We start from the raw sequence: 15177 nt of genomic DNA, 5'->3' as shown, positions 1-15177 counted from the left end.
ACTCTTTAATTTTCTAAAATCTCTTTAATTTTTATAAATATTATAACAATTCTTTAATTTCTAATTTATTTTTTATTTATCTGTTATATGTTAATAATCTATATATACCATGTATTTTTACCATCAAAGTATGACTAAAAAAACTAATTTTTTTTTTATGTGTTTGCAAGACATGTTGATATTTTTATTTGATTTTTATTGAGCTATTTTTATAGCTTAAATTTTTATTTTAATTCTGTTTAACCGCTACAACTCTTTAATTTTCTATTTTTTTATTTTCTATAAATATTATAACAATTCTTTAATTTCTAATTTATTTGTTATATGTTAATAATCTATATATATTATGTATTTTCACCGTCAAAGTATGACCAAAAAAACTAAAATCTTTTTTTTTTTATGTGTTTGCAAGGATATTTTTATTTGATTTTTATCAAGCTATTTCTATAACTCTTATTTTACAGGAAAAAAATTATTGAATTTTAAAAGATAACTTTATATTAATAAAATATTTATAAGAGCAGTATTTGTACATGTCTTAAAAGCTATATTTTTTTTATTTTTTTTTTGTATTTGATTACAATAGATTCAACCTTGACCATTAAAATGGTCCGACAATTTATCAAACGTATCTTGAAAAAGAAAGAGAGAATGGAAGGTAGATGGAACTAAAATAAATATGGAGGGAGGGGGTCAGGTACGGGGAGTGGAAGGGCAGGCACCACGTGCCGGCTAGCAATAAAAGCCGTTACACCTCATGAATGTCCACCTCTCTAACTCAAACCTACCCTCCTGTAAATTTCCTCTATTAATCAATTAATAAACTCCATGTTTTTTTTTTTCCTCGCATTTTTAAGATGGGCCTAATGTCACCTAGCAATATAAAAAGATGACAGGCATTGCATATCCCGCGAACTGTAACGCAAAATCGCATTTCTCCCGTTCCCAATCTCTCTCTCTCTCTCGTCCTCATCTCACACCTCGATGCTTTAGTTGAGTTGAATTTGATCCCAGCTTTCTCAGATTCCAGCAGGTTCGTTTCCATCCTCCTTTCTTTTGGTTCACTTGAAATGTCAACTTGGCGATGCTTAGCGGGTGGGTTTTGTTTGATGTGTGAATTCGAGGGACTCTAATTCATCTACTTTTTTTTTTTTGGGTTCAAGGAGTGGTTTTTTTAAGCAAAACCTTTTGCCTGTCTGTTATCATTGTTTCTAAGATCTTGCATCCGTGAACGTGATACACTCTACTATTGGGTCTTGTTTGGTTGCTTATAACTATAATTGGAACATGATGGGAACTGGGGTTCTGTTTTAGTTAGTTGCTTAAACGCGAGGAAGTGTTCATGATGTCACGGAATGAAACAGTCTGACTCCATGATTGAGCTGTTTAGTTGATGTGTTCATATTTACCTCCAGATTCACTTTGTTTCTTCATGTTTGTCAACTGCTCTTGATTCAATCTGAAGAGAACCAACCAGAGTAAATAAATTTCTTAAGAGATGATACTGTCGATTCCATGAGCTATACAGGTAACATATTCCTTTTCTGGTGCAGCATGTCAGAAGCACAAAGGAGACCGCCAATAACCTTGGCTATTGGGCGTGGGAATGGGTACATAAATGGGATAGCTTCAATAAGGAGCCCTGCTACAATATCCCTTGTGGATAATTTCTGCCGTGCCCTTGGAGGAAACAAGCCAATACACAGTATTTTAGTTGCAAACAATGGAATGGCAGCTGTCAAGTTTATGCGTAGCATTAGGACATGGGCTTATGAAACATTTGGTACGGATAAAGCTATCCTGTTGGTGGCTATGGCTACCCCAGAAGATATGAGAATCAATGCAGAACATATCAGAATAGCTGATCAGTTTGTGGAAGTTCCCGGTGGAACAAACAATAATAACTATGCCAATGTGCAGCTCATTGTAGAGGTGTGTACTCTGAACTCAATCCATTTTTGTGCATTCAAGTTGTTTTGTTGTTTCAGTTGAAAGTAGAAAAAAGCATTAGAAGGCAACTGAATTGGCATTCAAGTTATATTGGCGTGTTTGGTCTGGCAGCGGCCGTTAGGTCACCTATTTTGAGAAAAAGCTTTGTTCAGTGTCGGTAATTTTCAATTTCGTTGACTGAAATTATTGAAGTCTGCTTTTAATTGGATAGAAAAGGTGAACTTGATTAGTCAATGAATTGTACGATAGAGGTGAGAAATAGAATCTCGCAAATTCTCTCTTCCTTCAAGTATCTCAGAACATCAAGAAGATCTATCAGCAACTATGGAATTTGCTCTTATTCTTACTTAGCTGTCCTTTATCCTATCCAGTTCTGGTTTATTTAAGGATATTAGCTTGTTAATAAATAAAATTGAGTTCTTATTTCACCTGTGATTTTTTTTTTTTTACAAACTGTAATTTGCACTCTCCAGATGGCAGAGATAACTCATGTAGATGCAGTTTGGCCTGGTTGGGGCCATGCTTCTGAGAACCCTGAGCTTCCAGATGCACTGAATGCAAAGGGGATTGTATTTCTTGGCCCCCCGGCTACATCAATGGCAGCATTGGGAGATAAGATTGGTTCATCTTTGATTGCTCAAGCAGCTGATGTTCCTACCCTACCATGGAGTGGTTCTCATGTAATTATCTCTCATAAGATGTAGTGTGATTTTGTTTTCAGTGTTATTCCATGTCTGAGATACTCCAATTCTGTTTTGCAGGTGAAAATTTCTCCACAAAGTTGCTTGGTTACTATCCCAGATGAGATATATAGGGAAGCATGTGTATATACAACAGAGGAAGCAATTGCTAGCTGTCAAGTTGTCGGTTACCCTGCAATGATAAAGGCATCATGGGGCGGTGGTGGTAAAGGCATAAGAAAGGTATGCCTCATGCACAGCTGTATTGTGATTTCTATTTTAGAATGATTCGCTTATGGAATATATTATTCTAACTTTCCCTGTGTATTGTTCATACTTCTCAATTGTTAAAAAGCATGACTAATCATGTTACCTATTAGGTCTCTTGGAATGGACACTGGGATATGCTATGTATATCACTTATTGAACTAGCTTGTATATTTTCTAGGTTCATAATGACGATGAAGTCAGGGCACTGTTCAAGCAAGTTCAGGGTGAAGTCCCAGGCTCACCGATATTTATTATGAAGGTTGCTTCTCAGGTTAGATTATCAACCGTCTTCTAATTCAAACAGGTTCCTTTCATATTGTTACTACAAAGATCTTATTCTGATGATCTACTTCAAATTTGTTTCTTAGAGTCGACATTTAGAAGTCCAGTTACTATGTGATCATCATGGAAATGTAGCAGCATTACATAGCCGTGATTGCAGCATTCAGAGGCGGCACCAGAAAGTAGGCTTCTTTATTAGATGTAACCTTAAATTTGGATTACGTTACTGTCTATTTGGTTTCTTATTTTTGTCATCATCATCGTAAAATACAATGTAAAAGCCATATCATCATCTCTGAGGAGTGTGTCCTTCTAAGATCTGATGGTCTGGCGTGCTGATGTTTGTTAAATAGATAATTGAGGAGGGTCCAATTACTGTTGCACCAGTGGACACGGTCAAAAAACTAGAACAGGCAGCACGAAGGTTGGCAAAATGTGTGAATTATGTGGGAGCAGCCACCGTTGAGTATTTGTATAGCATGGACACCGGCGAGTATTACTTCTTAGAACTCAACCCTCGGTTACAGGTATGCATGCTTTTTAAGGCCTAAGTTTAGGCTTGTGTCTCCCTCACTAACTGTCATTTCATGTTGTCATTTTTCATTCTTGTTGGATTTTTCTGGTGCTTAAAATGTTTAAATCCAAGAATGCATTTGATGAGTATAAGCATATTAAGCTAGCTGGTAACCAGAACACTCTGAAAAGTTTTCCTTTCTCGAGCTAAAGTCTTTTAGGACTACCATGATCTTCTTGAGAGGACTTGCTTGCATGATGATAATAAACTTGCCTTGGTTGTGTAATTATGTTTTAAGGCATGAATAAACATATCAGATAGCAGCTTCTTACCTCATTTCTGTTCAATTCATCTAATCTACTAGTAAAATGGCCCGCTCATTGCGCAATTCAAACGTTGGATTTTTCTAAATATATTTAGAATAATTTCAATGTAGGTGGAGCACCCTGTCACCGAGTGGATTGCTGAAATAAATCTGCCAGCAGCCCAGGTTGCAGTGGGGATGGGCATTCCTCTCTGGCAAATTGCTGGTATGACACTAATGGATCCACAATTTCATCAAGGCCTTTTTCCTTAGCCATTGAATTTATGTATTTTGCTATTTTTATTTAATTAGAGATAAGGAGATTTTATGGAATGGAACATGGCGGAGGTTATGATGCATGGAGGAAAACTTCATTGGTTGCAACCCCTTTTGATTTTGACAAGGCTGAGTCCATAAGACCAAAAGGTCATTGTGTAGCTGTGCGTGTGACGAGTGAGGATCCAGATGATGGTTTTAAGCCTACAAGTGGAAAAGTACAGGTATGGCTCTTGGGGTCTTTACCATTCCTGCTTGAAGCTCATTAACTTGTCATACACCCATAATGAATTACATGGCCTTGTAACAGGAACTAAGTTTTAAAAGCAAGCCAAATGCGTGGGCTTACTTCTCTGTTAAGGTAGTTTTTTTTGTCTGGCTTTTGATTTTTTTTTTTTACTATTTTTGTTGACAGAACCTTGGTTTTTCTAACTTAGTGATTTGGGTTATCATCTGCAGTCTGGAGGAGGCATTCATGAATTCTCAGATTCTCAATTTGGTAAGCATCACCTATCAACTGAAGAAATTAAATAAAGTAGGTGCAAGTTGATGAGTAATAACTGGTTGTTGCAAGAGGTCCAATGCCTTATTCTTCAACTTAGCCAAAATGGTTTTAGGTCTCTGTGAGCTTTGCATGTTGAAATCTGAAAAAAAGCAGTCTTAATTTCTTTTGAAGTGCACAGAGTAGCTAATGGAAATTCTCTGTAATTTTTTTTTTTTGGAATGTGTAATTGCAAAATTATTTGAGATGTTAAACATACTGATTTTCTTTACCTTGCCTTGTATATCTTGTTACGAAAGAGATTGATGTTAGATTTTTAATCTTCAACAGTAATATTTCCCATCAATTTTGTCTACATTTTTGTTTCCTGCAGTTCATTCATTGAGTGTTTGCCAAACTTTTCCTCAGGACATGTTTTCGCATTTGGGGAATCTAGAGCTTTGGCTATAGCAAATATGGTCCTCGGACTAAAAGAAATTCAAATCCGTGGAGAAATCCGTACAAATGTTGACTACACAATTGACCTTTTACATGTAAACTTTTCACTCATTGATAATTCATTTCTGCTGATGTTCCCTTTCTTCACAGAAATTGATAAAAGAGATGCTCCAGAAAAAAAACAAACTGACATAGATTAAATGCTATACAGGCTTCAGATTACAGAGATAATAAAATCCACACAGGTTGGTTGGACAGTAGGATTGCGATGCGGGTTAGAGCAGAGAGACCCCCATGGTATCTCTCTGTTGTCGGAGGGGCTCTGTATGTAAGTAGCAGCCCATTGAAATGAAAACAGTAATCATAATATCATGTTTGGCTATGTTTATATCTTGCATTTATGTTTGAAATTCTGTTTGCTTCAGAAAGCATCTGCTAGCAGCGCAGCTGTAGTTTCTGATTATATTGGTTATCTGGAAAAGGGGCAAATCCCTCCCAAGGTACATTGATGAAGCATAGTTATATCAGTACCTGTTGTTTCTTCACTTGATGTTTATCGATGTTAACATTTTCCAATCGTGTTTACAGCACATATCTCTTGTTAACTCTCAAGTTTCACTGAACATTGAAGGAAGCAAATACACGGTACTTGATTGTTACACATTTTATATTATTCTTTTTTTTGTCCTTTTTTTGCCCATCTAGAATTTTTGAAGATTCGTTCCTCATGGGCTCATATAACATGCATCATTCACATTTTGAAAAACTAGATTGACATGGTTAGAGAGGGACCGGGCAGCTATAAATTGAGGATGAACAAATCAGAGCTTGAAGTAGAGATACATACTTTACGTGATGGAGGTCTACTCATGCAGGCAAGCATACATTTTCATGGCTTTGTGAATGTTGCACTGTTGCTTATGTTATCAGTGCCTCTACGTACTTATTTTCCTTAATATGTTTGTGACACCTCAATTAAACTTATTGATTCCACTTTGTTACAGCTGGATGGGAACAGCCATGTGATATATGCAGAAGAAGAAGCAGCTGGAACTCGCCTCCTCATCGATGGAAGGACTTGCTTGTTACAGAATGATCATGATCCATCAAAATTAATGGCAGAGACACCATGCAAGTTGCTGAGATATTTGGTTTTGGATGGTAGTCATATTGATGCAGACATGCCATATGTTGAGGTTGAAGTTATGAAAATGTGCATGCCTCTTCTTTCACCTGCTTCTGGGGTTATTCAGTTCAAAATGTCCGAAGGTCAAGCAATGCAGGTAAATAATATTCCCTTTTAGAAATTTAATTTCTCAGTTTTGGTATGAATTTAAGAAAAAGAATTTTCTTGTAGGCTGGTGAGCTTATAGCAAGGCTTGATCTTGATGATCCTTCAGCTGTACGAAAGGCTGAACCTTTTCATGGGAGCTTCCCGGTGCTGGGTCCTCCAACTGCTATTTCTGGAAAAGTTCATCAAAGATGTGCTGCAAGCCTAAATGCAGCCCGGATGATTCTTGCTGGTTATGATCATAATATTGCCGAAGCAAGTATTCTCTCACTGTTTTGCAATTTCTATTTGAAGCTCAAACCTTATCGTGAATCATTAGTCTCTTTCAAATTCATTTGCATTGCACTTTAAGTTATCGCTTTATAAACTTGTAAATACCATATGCCTGCAATCATGTTACATTAATCCCTTTTTCTAAAGAGTTTATATTTCATCAACAACGATGACAGGTAGTGCAAAACTTGCTTATTTGTCTTGATAGTCCTGAACTCCCTTTCCTCCAATGGCAAGAGTGCTTGGCTGTTCTCGCAAACCGCCTTCCAAAAGATCTTAGAACTGAGGTGAGTAGTTATCATGTGGCTTTGATATCCATTATCATGCCCATAAACTTTTCTGGATTCACTCTAATATCTGATTTTGTTTTGGTGTAATTTTTTCAGTTGGAAGCTACTAACAGAAAGTTTGAGGGGGTTTCCAGCTCCTTGAATATTGACTTCCCTGCCAAATTATTGAAGGGCGTGCTTGAGGTGATTTCTTTTTTTCATGTTCCTTGTTTTGTAACCCTTTTTGCTCCTCTTCCTTAATGTGTTCAATACACTTGGACTAAGGACATTTTTTCTGCAGGCCCATTTATCCTCTTGTCCAGAAAAAGAAAAAGGAGCTCAGGAGAGGCTCGTTGAACCTTTGATGAGTCTAGTGAAGTCTTATGAGGGTGGAAGAGAGAGCCATGCCCGTGTTATTGTTCAGTCACTTTTTGAAGAGTATTTATCTGTTGAAGAGTTATTTAGTGATAACATCCAGGTTAGTGTGTTCAAATGAAACACAAGTCTTTCTATGGAATTGGTTTTCTAAGTTGAGAATCTTGTCCTGATAACTTGGGATTGCTAGCACCAATCTTTATATCATCCTAATTCCCGAATAAGCATCATGATTCAATTACATCCTGATTCCTGAATAATCATCATACTTCAATTAGAGTACAAGATTGTTCTTTTATTTGTTCAGTTCAAGCTTTAAGTTATGACTTTCCTCTTTTCTTTAATCTTTGGAGTCGGTCTTGTTTTAATTTCTTTCCTTTGTATTGTTCTGTTATTCCTTCCATGTTTTAAGGCATCTTAATTGGTGGCTCGCTCTTTTGGAGAACGCTAATTTAATAGACAGTAACTTCATCCATTCTCTTTGTTTTCCTTCCCATTATCCTTTTGTTTAAGCGATCAATATCTGTGTTCTTGACAATAACTGCACGAACACCTCTCATTGTGCTTGCCTGCTATTCTTAATTTCTAGTTTAAAATCAAAAGGCACAACAGTTGAATTTCTGTCAGAACTTTCAGTGTACTTGGAGCTTGGTTCCCACTCCTATACTTTAGCTTACATTTTAATAATTTTTTGCTTGCAAGCAAAAATCATCAGGAATTGCTACGGACTCCACAATAAATTCTTCTTTAATATACTATTATCTTCTAATTCCTTATTTTTTTTCCCTGCCTGTATCTTTCTCCAGGCTGATGTGATTGAACGTCTTCGACTTCAATATAAGAAAGATCTATTGAAGGTTGTTGACATTGTGCTTTCTCATCAGGTATAACATTTATGATATGCTCGACTGGATTGCCTCTTGTTTCTTCTAGTTTTCTATTGAAATATTTCAACTGATACTTTATAAATGGGCTTGCAGGGGGTCAGAAGTAAAAATAAGCTGATACTATGCCTCATGGAACAACTGGTTTATCCCAACCCTGCTGCATATAGGGACAAACTAATCCGCTTCTCTCAACTTAACCACACAAATTATTCCGAGGTTGACTGCTAGACCTGTTTAGTTGTGCACACATGTTTTTTTTTTTGTTCTGTTTTTTTTTTTCAAAAAAAAAAATCAGTCTTAACTTCATCACAGGAAGAGAATTTCCTCCATGTCATTTTCTAATAGTCATTGGTTGTTTTAGTTTCTCAATTTTAGATCATTATCAATGTTGTATATGCAGCTCGCGCTAAAGGCAAGTCAGCTACTAGAACAAACCAAACTGAGTGAACTTCGTTCCACCATTGCTAGAAGCCTTTCTGAATTGGAGATGTTCACGGAGGATGGTGAAAACATGGATACTCCTAAGAGGAAAAGTGCAATTAATGAACGAATGGAGGATCTTGTTAGTGCTCCTTTAGCTGTTGAAGATGCCCTTGTGGGTCTATTTGATCACGGCGACCACACCCTTCAAAGGAGAGTGGTGGAAACTTATGTCCGTAGGCTATACCAGGTACCATATCACTAACTTTTACAACTTTCTGTTATTACTTTTACAACTTTCTGTTTGTTATTCTTCTGGATGAAATTAACATTCTTTTGCCTTCCATCAGCCCTATCTTGTGAAGGGGAGTGTCAGGATGCAGTGGCACAGATCTGGTCTTATTGCTTCATGGGAGTTCTTGGAAGAACACATTGAGAGAAATAATGGTTCTGGAGATCAAACATCAGATAAACCACTGGTTGAAAAACACTGTGAGAAAAAATGGGGAGCTATGGTTATTATTAAATCTCTTCAATTTTTGCCATCTATCATTAGTGCTGCACTACGGGAGACAGTGCATGACCCTCATGAAACAATTTCAAATGGATCTTTAGAACCAACTAGCTTTGGAAATATGGTGCACATTGCATTGGTGGGAATCAACAATCCGATGAGTCTGCTTCAGGATAGGTATGGTGATTGTTTCATGTTTCCTTTCCATAGTTTTCATTATATGATGTTTATTGCATTGATAACCTTTTATTATACATCCCACCATGTTTTGTTTTTCATTAAGAATCTAAAGGCTAGTTCCACTTTGAAAATCATTAAAGACTTGTTAAATTCAGGCAGGTCTGATTTAAATTTGTGTATAGCACCAATCATTGCAAGTCCTATTATGGGAATAAAGCAGTTACTAAGTTTCTACAGTACTTGAGAGGGAAACACATAATATTCTTCAGGTTAATATCCTGAGGAGTACTCCCTTCATTTAACCTTGACCTTTATTGGCATTTGCCCATGATTCTTTACAGTGGCGATGAGGACCAGGCTCAGGAGAGAATTAACAAATTAGCCAAAATACTCAAGGAGCAAGAGTTGGGCTCCAGTTTACACAGTGCTGGTGTTGGTGTTATTAGTTGCATTATACAGAGAGATGAAGGGCGCGCTCCTATGAGGCATTCCTTTCACTGGTCAGCAGAAAAGCTTTATTATGCGGAAGAGCCTCTGTTGCGTCACCTAGAACCTCCACTGTCCATCTACCTTGAATTGGTTTGTCTGTAGACTCTTTGTTTTAATTAAGGAAAGAAGAGATCAATTTACATCCTTTGATCTGAATTTTATCACAATTTGTTTTCATACAGGACAAGCTTAAAGGCTATGAAAATATACAATACACTCCATCCCGGGACCGACAATGGCATTTGTACACTGTTGTAGACAAGCCAGTGCCAATTCGGAGAATGTTTCTTAGAACACTTGTGAGGCAGACAACAATGAATGAAGGATTTACTGCGTATCAAGGGCTGGGAATGGAAACAGCTCGTACCCAATGGGCTGTTTCCTTTACTTCAAAGAGCATTTTGAGGTCATTGGTGGCTGCAATGGAAGAATTGGAGCTTAATGTGCATAATACCACGGTCCAATCTGACCATGCTCATATGTACCTTTGTATCTTACGTGAGCAGCAAATAGATGATCTTGTGCCATACCCAAAGTAAACTTTTTCCTATGCTCTTGTTAAGTTTTATGTTCTCTTGCAAGAAGTCAGTGGACCTTTTGTATGCTTCTCATATTTGAGATATTGTCACCAGGAAAGTTGAAATAGACGCCGAGCAAGAAGAAGCAGCAGTAGAGGCAATCTTGGAAGGGTTGGCTAAGGAAATCCATGCATTTGTTGGTGTGAGAATGCATAGACTGGGTGTCTGCGAGTGGGAAGTGAAGCTCTGGATGGCGTCATCTGGACAGGCAAATGGTGCTTGGAGGGTTGTCGTCGCAAATGTAACTGGTCACACATGCGTTGTGCATGTAAGTATTTATATCATCTGTTGCATGTCCTGAAGGTAGCCTATTCCAGACATACACCCTTGGTTAAACTCATATTAGGGGCTAGCATCAGTTCATTCAGGTCACTTTTCACCTGAAAAAACACAACCATACCGAGTTTGCAAAAACTGGAATTTTCAAAAAGAACTCGACTGACAACTAAAAATTGACTGTTCTTGGGTTGATTCTGTATGGTTATTTTTTAGCCCAAACTGTAAGTAGCATGTTTTAAAGGGTAATTATGGATAGGCCCTTTTTTTTCTGAAACAATGAATTGGCCCATACCAGGGTAAGGTTGCTGGCCCAAATCTGCCCCCAGCTTAAATTTAAATTTCATACAACTCATGGAAACATTGAATCGAATTATTGAATCAATAAATATTATGAAAGTTTCAAATCAAACCTACCCAACATACTTGAGAAACTAACCTATTTGGTTTCTTTAGCTTGATCCAGTTAAATAATCCAGTTATTCCAATTGGTTTGCTTACCCCTAGTTAACCACAAGTTTGTTGATTTGTCATTTGGTTATCCTGGGCTATAACCAGCATAACCCATAGTTTTCAATGAAATAATGGCTATATTTGGTTTGTTTAGTTCGGGATATTGAGTTTTGAGTGCTGGAATCTTTGTTGCTGCTGTCGCAAGTCAGCAAATTTTGGGTTTAGCACCAAAATTGTTATGGTGTGAAAATTGCCACCATGGTAACTTTTGGGGTATTATTCAAACAATGTATTGGATTTGGTTCCTGCACCAGTTTAAAACATCTAGTTTTTATGGAAAAGGATCCCGGTTTCATGGTGTTTGATGTGACGATGGCTCATTCTCCAACTTGCTCCTGTAATTCTTTTCACTCATTTATATAATTTTCTTTCATCTGAAAAATAACTAGCTGGTGATATAATATTCAGATATACCGGGAATTAGAGGATACTAGCAAGCGCAAAATGGTGTACCATTCAATCTCTGTACAGGGTCCTCTGCATCTTGTACCAGTAAATGCACACTATCAACCGTTGGGAGCTCTTGATCGAAAACGTCTAATGGCAAGGAAAAGCAGCACCACTTACTGCTATGATTTTCCATTGGTGAGTCCTGCATTATGTACTTGAAAACAACAGAAGTTATTTTTTTGGCACAAAAATAACTGATGGGTCAAATTATGTTGCTGACATATTTTTTTGTTCTCAGGCTTTTGAGACAGTCTTGGAACAAATATGGGCATCCCAATTTCCGGGCATGGAAAAACCTGAGGGTAAAGTTCTAAAGGTGACAGAGCTCATATTTGCTAATGAAAATGGTAGCTGGGGCACACCTCTTATTTCCACACAGCGTCCACCTGGGCTCAATGATTTTGGCATGGTAGCTTGGTGCATGGAAATACTAACTCCCGAGTTCCCTTTAGGAAGGACTATTTTGGTAGTAGCAAATGACGTGACCTTCAAAGCAGGTTCTTTTGGCCAAAGAGAGGATGCATTCTTTCTTGCAGTGACTGATCTTGCCTGCAATAAGAAAATTCCACTTATTTATTTGGCAGCAAATTCAGGTGCCCGTATTGGGGTTGCTGATGAAGTCAAATCCTGCTTTAAAGTTGGTTGGTCGGATGAACTTTTCCCTGATCGTGGCTTTCAGTATGTATATTTAAGTCCTTTGGATCATGCTCGGATCAGATCATCAGTGATAGCACATGAGTTGAAGCTGGAGAATGGAGAAACAAGATGGGTGATCGATGCCATTGTGGGGAAGGAGGATGGCCTGGGGGTAGAGAATTTATCTGGAAGTGGGGCCATTGCCAGTGCATATTCTAGGGCATACAAAGAAACCTTTACCCTAACTTATGTGACTGGCAGAACTGTAGGGATTGGTGCCTATCTTGCTCGGCTTGGAATGCGTTGTATACAGAGGCTTGATCAGCCTATTATTTTGACTGGTTTTTCGGCTTTAAACAAACTTCTTGGTCGTGAGGTGTACAGCTCACACATGCAACTTGGTGGACCTAAAATTATGGCAACCAACGGGGTAGTTCATCTTACTGTCTCGGATGATCTTGAAGGGGTATCAGCTATTTTCAAGTGGCTAAGCTGTATTCCTCCTCATGTGGGTGGTGCACTTCCCATTTCACGTCCATTAGATTCTCCAGAAAGACCTGTGGATTACTTCCCAGAGAATTCATGTGACCCTCGAGCTGCTATTTGTGGTATTTTTGATGGCAGCGGGAAGTGGCTGGGGGGGATTTTTGACAAGGATAGCTTTGTTGAGACACTGGAAGGCTGGGCAAGGACAGTTGTGACAGGACGGGCAAAGCTTGGAGGAATCCCTGTTGGAATTGTAGCTGTTGAGACACAGACAGTTATGCAAGTGATCCCTGCTGACCCAGGACAGCTTGATTCCCATGAGAGGGTTGTTCCTCAGGCTGGGCAAGTATGGTTTCCAGATTCTGCAACCAAAACAGCTCAGGCAATATTTGATTTCAATAGAGAAGAGCTCCCGCTTTTCATTTTAGCCAACTGGAGAGGCTTTTCTGGTGGGCAGAGAGACCTTTTTGAAGGTATCCTCCAGGCGGGTGCAACCATAGTTGAGAACCTTAGAAATTACAAACAACCTGTTTTTGTGTATATTCCCATGATGGGTGAGCTTCGAGGCGGGGCATGGGCTGTTCTTGATAGTAAGATCAATTCAGATCACATTGAAATGTATGCAGATCGAACAGCTAAAGGTAATGTCCTTGAGCCAGAAGGAATGATTGAGATCAAATTCAGGACAAAGGATCTGCTTGAGTGCATGGGTAGGCTTGATCAACAGCTGATCAATTTGAAGTTGAAACTTCAGGAAGCCAGGAGCAGTGCACCATATGGAATGGCTGATTCTCTCCAACAGCAGATAAAAGCTCGTGAAAAGCAGCTTTTGCCTGTCTACACTCAGATAGCCACAAAATTTGCCGAGCTTCATGATTCTTCTCTAAGAATGGAGGCAAAGGGTGTTATAAAAGAAGTTGTGGACTGGGCTAGATCACGCCATTTTTTCTGCAGAAGGTTATGTAGGAGAATTGCTGAGTGTTCGCTGATCAAGGATGTGATAGATGCAGCAGGTCAGCAGCTGACACATAAATCTGCAATGGACATGATCAAAATTTGGTTCTTGAATTCAGATATTGCAAGAGGGAGAGAAGATGCTTGGGCGGATGATGAAGCATTCTTTGCATGGAAGGATGATTCAGGAAATTATGAAGCCAAGCTACAAGAGTTGCGGGTCCAGAAGGTATTGCTTTGGTTAACAAGCGTTGGTGAATCCATGTCAGATTTGAAAGCTCTACCACAAGGTCTTGCTGCCCTTCTAAGCAAGGTAAAATCATTGTACATTCTTTGCTTTACCTTCTAAATATATTTTTGTTGTCCAGTCCAGAGATGATGTGATGCTTTATTATATTTAATGCAGGTGGAACCATCAAGCAGAGAACAATTGGTTGATGAACTTCGTAAAGTGCTTGGTTAATTGCCAAGTTCGTTCTTCGCCAGCAAAGATGGTCCTTCACCCATTATTTGGTATTTCTTACTCTGTAATGTACAACTCTGATAAGAAACATATTAGTAGATGCATTTTAAACATCTGCCCTGCCCTGCCCTGCCACTGGGATCTACAAGCTACTTACGCCAATGTAATATTACCAGTTAAGTTGATCATCGCTGTATATTGGAGGAGTCGGTCGGTCAGTCTTGAGACACAATTATAGCGTTCATGCAATTGTACATTTCAGTCGAGTAGGGAAATAAGTTTCTTTGATGAGAGAGAGGTTCGCCAGCAGCTCTAGCAACCATAAATTAGCCAATGCCTCATCCATTTGTAGTGTGATTGTTTTTGTAATAATGATGTTTAAGATGGTATTTAATCGTTCTATTTTCATTTAATGAATGAAAATCATTAGTTCCATCCTTATCTTCCTTGTGCTCCGTCTTCTTTGCTGGTAGTACATTCCGACCGTGCGCGCGCGCTTGACGTAGTACTGGCCTTTTCTGCACAGTGCCTTATTAGATGCTGCTGGAAAGTGCCATGGATGCGTTGGCTTTTTTGGCCTTACTGTTTAATTAATATGCGATGAAAGATTTTTTTATATATATAAATAAAAATAAAATGACAAATTGCTCGTCAAATATTGGCAAATCTCCTCCTGTAAGAGGCACCTTTTTCTCTTTGATATTCAGACTGATTGCTTTATTATCTTCAGAGACATCGCAATGTGCAAGCAAATGAGAGGTTCAAGAGAATCAAGTATCACAAACACTATTCGAGTGACTACTTTACCTTTTTTTTTTTTTTTCTATGAGCATCATAAAGGAGGTATAATGGCAAGGCTTGACTATTTCTTCGTCGTCCTATGCTTCAGTTTTTCTTTCTTCTCCCT

General features: G+C 38.3%; 1 protein-coding gene across 1 annotated transcript; it reads left to right on the top strand.

Annotated features, from left to right (window-relative positions):
* The first annotated feature begins 861 nt into the window (after positions 1 to 861).
* On the top strand, positions 862 to 14709 carry LOC105127900 (acetyl-CoA carboxylase 1-like). The gene is made up of 31 exons (XM_011029380.1): positions 862 to 1033; positions 1554 to 1932; positions 2424 to 2630; positions 2712 to 2873; positions 3079 to 3171; positions 3269 to 3364; positions 3536 to 3709; positions 4133 to 4226; positions 4313 to 4500; positions 4587 to 4637; positions 4736 to 4775; positions 5187 to 5311; positions 5428 to 5544; positions 5642 to 5716; positions 5805 to 5861; positions 5987 to 6091; positions 6221 to 6499; positions 6574 to 6762; positions 6957 to 7067; positions 7167 to 7253; positions 7351 to 7527; positions 8231 to 8308; positions 8405 to 8527; positions 8712 to 8981; positions 9082 to 9422; positions 9767 to 10004; positions 10097 to 10449; positions 10547 to 10760; positions 11690 to 11866; positions 11970 to 14120; positions 14214 to 14709. Exons 2-31 carry the CDS (start codon positions 1555 to 1557, stop codon positions 14268 to 14270), a joined length of 6807 nt encoding a protein of 2268 aa, XP_011027682.1. The 5' UTR covers positions 862 to 1033; position 1554; the 3' UTR covers positions 14271 to 14709.
* The last annotated feature ends 468 nt before the right edge of the window (positions 14710 to 15177 follow it).

Source organism: Populus euphratica, unplaced genomic scaffold (genome assembly GCF_000495115.2).
Source record: "Populus euphratica unplaced genomic scaffold, PopEup_1.0 scaffold93.1, whole genome shotgun sequence".
NCBI lineage: Eukaryota > Viridiplantae > Streptophyta > Magnoliopsida > Malpighiales > Salicaceae > Populus > Populus euphratica.
This window is presented reverse-complemented; position numbering and strand designations above follow the sequence as displayed.